The sequence below is a fragment of the Cavia porcellus genome, unplaced genomic scaffold (genome assembly GCF_034190915.1).
Source record: "Cavia porcellus strain 051 isolate PalLab524CR breed Dunkin Hartley unplaced genomic scaffold, mCavPor4.1 scaffold_11, whole genome shotgun sequence".
Classification (NCBI taxonomy): Eukaryota; Metazoa; Chordata; class Mammalia; order Rodentia; family Caviidae; genus Cavia; species Cavia porcellus.
The window spans coordinates 71,756,962-71,763,844 of NW_026947494.1; the positions used below are offsets into that span (position 1 = coordinate 71,756,962).

The 6,883-nt window shown below is 39.5% G+C and overlaps 1 protein-coding gene across 1 annotated transcript in view; it reads right to left on the reverse strand.

Annotated features, from left to right (window-relative positions):
• Nucleotides 1–3,357, reverse strand: part of Ubxn2b (UBX domain protein 2B) — a 29,612-nt gene extending 26,255 nt beyond the window's left edge. The window contains exon 1 of the mRNA XM_063258470.1: nt 3,201–3,357. Coding sequence (XP_063114540.1) covers nt 3,201–3,284 — 84 coding nt within the window. The 5' untranslated portion in view covers nt 3,285–3,357. The remainder of the gene's footprint in view (nt 1–3,200) is intronic.
• Between the last annotated feature and the right edge of the window lie 3,526 nt (nt 3,358–6,883).

A 6,883-nucleotide genomic window follows, 5' to 3' on the forward strand; every position in this document is an offset into this window, starting at 1 on the left:
ATTGTAATAGTGATTCATTTTCCCAAATATTTCCTTTCTTTCAGCAGTATTATCTACGTATCTCATACGGTTCTTCACCACTTTATCTCCTCTGATAAACAAAATGAAATGAAACAGGAGCAGGAGAAGGGGAGAAATGGACTGATGACTTGTTTTTAAAATTTTCATTAATTTCACCCCCCTGAAATCTCTCCAAAACAGTGTTTTTTATGGATTTCTTTCTGAGTCAATTATGGAATTGCAGCTCTGTGAATTGCTTTTATGATATTCCTAGTCTCATCCATGGAAGTGTTACCTGCATTTCAAAGACCTATTTAGCACATTTTACGTAAAAACTTTTATTGTCTTAACTAAATAATGTTTATTTTGTAAATCTTCAGTGCATATATTCTCCTCTAATAACATTTATCTTAAATATCATATTATCATTATAGGTTAATTATCTCTTATCTGAAAGGCTTGGGACCAGAACTGTTTTACAGCTCAAAGTTCCAGATTTTGTAATGTTGGCATAGACTTTATTAATTGAGCACCTTTATACACATGTCCAAAACCTGAAATGCCCCAAAAGCTATAACTCAAGTGTTCAAACCATTGTGGATTTTGGACCATTTCAAACTTTTGGATTTTTCAGATTAAGGAGGGACACTCCATCTGTATTTATACATTTTTATATTATCCATCCTACTGGAATTTAAGTTTCCTAAATTGTCTGTAATATAGTATTTAACAGGCACATTGCATTATATAAAGACTATAACACAATATGAACCATAAACATACAGAGTTTAACAGTTATGGATTTTAAATTGAGATATTTGCTATACTTTTGTCCCTTGTTTTTGCTTTAAGAATTAAATCAGTGTTTTTCTTATGTAAAACAAATGAACAGAGCAAATATCTTTGACTCCATGAATGTGGATCACATAGCAATAAGAATACTGGGAAAATGACACTAGAGCAGTGAGTCTATCTGGCTGAAAGGACCTACTGCAGTTATTTATGGAATACCATTAATTTCAAAGTAAGTGATATTTAGAACGAATTGATGCCATGTGGTATCATGTATATAGGTTCACTAGTAAAACAAAAAATTTAAATTTATATTTTACAAAGCAATTATACCATACTAAAGACTGGGGTAATTTAATCAAAACTAATTGAAATACTGATCAAAACCAATAAAGTAATAACTAAATCTCAAAATTGAATACGATGACATTTCAATAATACAGACAAAATGATTCATCAGGATGGTGCGCAAAGTGTTTTGGATTTTGGAGCGACTGGATTTTGGATTTTTTCATTAGAGGTGCTCAACTGGAAAGTCTACACAAAGATTCCAAAATCTGAAACGTTTCTAATCCTAAACCTACCAGACAAGAGACAGTTAACCTGTACTGAAGAACGCTCCTCTAGAATTTGGTGTGAAAAATTTGAAAAGAAACCTAAAGTATCCTGATCACCTTTATCAAGCCAAATCCTAACCTTAAACACTGTTATCCTTAATCCAGCCTCTACGCCAAATTCCAACCGATATGGAAACAAACCATTTTCTTTTGATATTATTATAAGCAAAACTGGAACAGATGCTTAATTTTTTTAAGATGCTTAATTTTTAGTGACATTAGAGAGGAATAATGGGTGAAAGTTATGGCATATTTGACAAGCAAAAAATAAAGATCATACAGAGACGGTGCTCAAATTCTTTCCTGACATAATTTAATCATTACACTACTACAACAAAGACACTGAGGATCAACGAGGTTAACAAATTTTTCCTAAATTCACACTAGCTACTAAGGTACTAACTGGCAAGACCAAGGTACAAACCAAAGTGGATTTGGCCACTGATGCGTTTTTCTCAACACTGGTGCTGCCTTTTAGGTCTATATTAGAAAAAATGACGTGTAAAAGTGCTTACTCTGTTCCTTGAATTGTTTATTACTACTGACTCCACTTTGGGCATTGAACTGATTCAGAAATTCTTTCCTCTCCTTAAACTGATCTCTCTAACCTGTAAACTCTTCATCTTATCTTGGCATTCCATGATACTTTACCTTAGAATGTTGTTAAATATATTTACATACTACTTCTTTAAAACGTGTGAAGGTTTCCAACAGGTAAAACGCCTTTATCCTTCCAATACTGTTAGAACAAGCAACAATGTGACCTGGCAGCATTTACAGAAAAAGAAGAGTAAGGCATGGAAAACTACTCACTTGGGGACAAGTTGGTCAACCATTCAACTGATTCAGTTTAACCAGTTAATTGGCTACGGCTGAGTTTACTGCAATTAAGCACTGGGTTAGTCTACTGAGTTCAGTTTAGAACCCTCCTCCAAATCTGTGCTGTCCTACAAAGTTTATTTAATACCCTTCAACAGTATCCTGCGCTGACCATGTGTTTGATGTACGATTGCTCTGCGCAGTCCTCTGACCTTAAGAGGGCCATACAGCAGGTAGTCAATACATTCTTTGATGTGGAATAAAGATGGGGCTATACGTCTTTTCTGTCAAAATTTATCAATTCAATCTCAATTATTTTAAATGACTCCTTACCTCTGTTTACCTACTGAATTTTAACTACAACTGTATTAGGAGGCAGAAAAATGTCTAACCTAAGCAAACTGGTAGTTGGTTAGCTAACGTCTGTGTTCTGCAATATTACAAAGTTTTATTTCTTCGTTTATTATAAGCATTGTTTTATATACTAGCTTTTACAGCCAGGCTATATTAGCCAATATAAGATGAAGTGCTTTAGCTTATCCCTCTAGAAGGGCTACTCTGTTAGACTTATATTTAAGGATTCACGTAGAAAGACCATCCCAGACCTGCACGAACAAGCCAGAACAAGCTACACCTTCAGCTGATTGATTCACCAGCTGAAACAATAAATCACGGTCTCATTAAGGAATAAGCATCAGCCGGGACTCACCGGACTCCGAAAAACGCCACTCTGAACAGTTGCTTTTTTGCATTGTACTCCAGGGGAAGGGAGGCGAGGCCCCGTCCTGCGGCTGGGCACCTGTTTCCAGGACCCCCTCAGCGCACTCGCGTCTCCCCGGGGAGAGCCCCCCCACCCCATCCCCCGGCTCGGAGGCGACACGGAAACAGCCGAAGGCAAAGGCGACCTGCGCCCGCCCGCGCCGCCGCCGCCCGCGTAGCTCCTGCGCTCCCCGAGTCCGCAGGTGGCCGCACCTGTAAATCCCGCGCGCTCGGGGGCCCCGGCCTGGAAGACTTCCTCTCAGCTTCACCCCTTTCGGCGCCGCCGCCCTCCGCCATCTTCCGCCACCTTGCGGCGCCCACCGGGGGCGCGCTTCCCACGACTTCCGGGACTGGTTTCCTAGCAACAGCGGGAAGGGCGGGGTCTCGCCGTGAACCCCCACGGAGGAGGCGGAGCCCTCAAGGTGCATGCGCACTCTCACAGCGCCAGGCTGCGGGTGCATCTCTTGGTGGGTTCCCACCTGTCCTGGCAGGTTTTTCCTTAGAGGGGGTTGCGTGTCTGGAGTTCGCTCTCCTTCGCGCTTGAAGGCACTGTAGCTTGCCCTAGAGGGTTCGCTTGAAGCAACAATGAAAACGTCCTCTTGAGTGTTTTATCCCGTGCACATTGCAACCTCACCTTTCTAGACTGCTCATTTTTCTCGTCTTTCCCATGGAGGACTGGAAGGTACATGTCCTGCACAGCGTGAATTAGTATTGAGGGTAGCGAACATGGCACCTCTAACACTCTTTGCATTTAGAGCTGGCGCCTACTAAGCTCTCTTCACTAGACTGGGATTCGCTTAAAACTCCTGTCTTATCCTAGGCCTCACATGACCCAGGGTTGCAAAGGCAAAAAGAAATATCCCCAGTAGTAGGAAAACTTACAATCTAGTAGGGAGAAGAAAAATGTAAACAGATGACTTGCAATTTGTAGTACAGCTTTGGAGGAAGTGTTGTACAAGGAACAGGGTGCAGAGGGAAATGTTATGGTTGAAATCTAAAACGTACTGCAGAAATCGCCTACGTTTGGAAGGTGGTTGGATTCTGGGGGTGCAAAACTCATCAGTACACTTGGTCACTGATGAGGTCCGAAGCTGAATGTGCTGTGAAGATGTGGGATCTGGGTGGAGGTGGGGCACTGGGGAAGGGACTTCGAGGAGGTTTTCTTGCCCTAGGTTCCTCCCTTGTCTCCTTGCTTCCTGGTTGTCATGGCTTGAGGACTTTTTTCTCCGCTATGCACCCTGTTTCCGCCTTGGAGCCAGCCTACAGTGGAGTGAAACTGTGAGTCAAGATGCATTCAGCCAAAACCCGGTCATTTTAATTCCTTTTTCCTTTAACATCCCAGTTTATTGGGACTAAATTGTTTAACTTTCTCCTCCACAGTATTTCTTCAGGATGTCCTCTCTTTTTACGCTTACTTCAGTAATTTAGCTCAAGTTTTTATAATCTCCTGCATAGATTGTAACACGAGCTTCCCAATTAGGTCTCCGTGTGCTTCTGCATTGTTCTCCACATTGTTCTCTCCACTATTTTTCAAAAGCACAAAGGGGATCATGTATGTAGTTCCTCCGACTAAATCTCCACGGTCTACAGGATAAAGACCAGCTCTTTGAGGGCTGGGGATTCAGCTCAGCGGTGTAAGTGCCAGACTGGCAAGCGCTTGTTCATGAGTTTGCTCCCCTTCCAAAAAGAAAAAAAAAAAAAAGAGTGGGGTGGGATGAAAGAGGGCTGGAGGTTTAGCTCAACAGCACAAGTGACTGCTTGGCAAGGGCAGGTCTGGAGTTCCTTTAGCAGGTTGAACACACATTGATTTGAAAATGTCATGTCTTTTGCACTTCATTGTCATATCCTTTGCTTGGAACTTTCTTGTGTTCCTGATAACCTAATAAACACATTTCATCTTTCAGGATCATTAATTCAAATGTGACCCTATAAACCTTACCACCTTTCTGAGGCAGTTTGCCCATATTACTATAGAGCTTTGCATGCAATTTTTATTATGAGGAATTTTTAAAAGCGCATTATTACCTGATACCTCTAGATTATGAGATCCTCAAAGAGCAAGGCTTATGTTCTGTTTCCTGTCTCCAATGTTTGGCCTATTAAAGAAGCTTTATAATATTTCTTGAACAAATAACGCATGCACACACACATAATTACAATTTGGTGTCCTTATTTTCACCGTTTAGTATATTTTGGTTTAAATTTTATTTATAAATTTCTTATTTTCTCAATTCCATTGGTTTACTTCCAGTTTATTTTTTATTTATTTTGAGAAAAGCAAAACAGGAAACAGGGTAGAATAATACAGAATTTCAAAAAAATTGTAAGAAATCACTAGTTGATAAATTACATATTGTTATCTTAGAAGTAGTCATTCAAGTTATAAAATCAAAGCATAAAAAATGGACAATGAGCACAAACTATTCTATTTGAACTAATAGGAAATTAGTAGTGTTTATCTATCTTGCACACTTAAACATACATACAGTTAGTTATATGTGTATACCTACAAGTTGCTCTTTCCTTTTGAGCGCTTTCTCTCTCATTATACAATATCTGTTATACATTTTGGATCTTCTTATTCTTTCATTTTATTATTTATTTTTTATACTAGACAGATTATATGATATTTACAAATATGAGTCTGATTTATTTCACTAGTGAGGACAAGTTGACTCCATTTAACTATAAAAGCCTCAAGATCATCCTTTTTTATAGCTGAATAATATCCCATTGCATAAAATACCACATTTTTCATACATTATACAGTTTACTTCCAATTTAAAAATGCATATGATATAAAAATATACAGGATATAGGTTGTATTAGCATACTTAAATTCCAGTGAAAAGTACAGTGATATAATCACTAATTGAGGTGTCTCCACAGGAATGGGTTCCTCCAGGTTGGATGAAATTACTCTTCCCACTGCCTCCTGGGTAAAAAGGACCCATATTCAGTTAGCTTTCTGGCTGCAAGGCAACGACACTGTAGTGGAATGAGATGGCAGAGGAAAGCTGCTCAGTTCATGGCCACCAGGAGCCAGAGCCGTAGAAGAGTGCCAGAGTGCCAGTCTTCAGTGACAACTGCAGTAGTGTGAAGATGACATTTTAAGAGGACATCAGAAAATAGAAAAGCAACCCCGTCCTGGATAGGCAGAACCAACGTTGTCAAAATGGCCATTCTCCCAAAGCTGACATATAGACTTAATGCAGTCTCGATCAGAATACCAACACCATGCCTCACTGAGTAAGTGAAAACAATCTTAAAGTTCACGTGGAGCCAGGAAAGACCCAGTGGAGCAAAGGCAATCCTGGGCAGCGAAGCAAAGCAGGAGACACCACAATCCCAGAGTTCAAATTCTATTACATAGCGATAATCATAAGAGCAGGAAAATACCAGCACAAAAGCAGACCTGTAGAAGAGGGGAACAGAAAAAAATCCCAAGAACACTCAGCCACCCAATCTTTGACAAAAAGGCCGAAAGCCTTCCCTGGAAGAAAGAGAATCTCTTATAACAAATGGAGCTGGAAAACTTTTTCTTCATCATGTACTAAACTAAAATAATGGCCTGAAGATCTAAGTATTACAACAGAAGCACTTAATCTACTGGAAGATAAAATAGGTAAAACTCTTGAAGACATAGGAGTAGGCAAGTGCGTTCTGAACAGTACCTTAATAGTAGAAGAAATAACATCAAGAATCAACACACAAGATTCATTAACATAAAAAACTTCTGCACAGCAAAGGAAACAACCAACAAAGTGAGGAGACAGCCTATAAATTGGGACATTTTTTTGGCAAGTATTCTTCGAAAAGAGGACTAATATCTTGAATATATGAAGAATTAAGATAACAAAACCCCAGAATAAAAGGCCTAATCAAAAAAATGGACA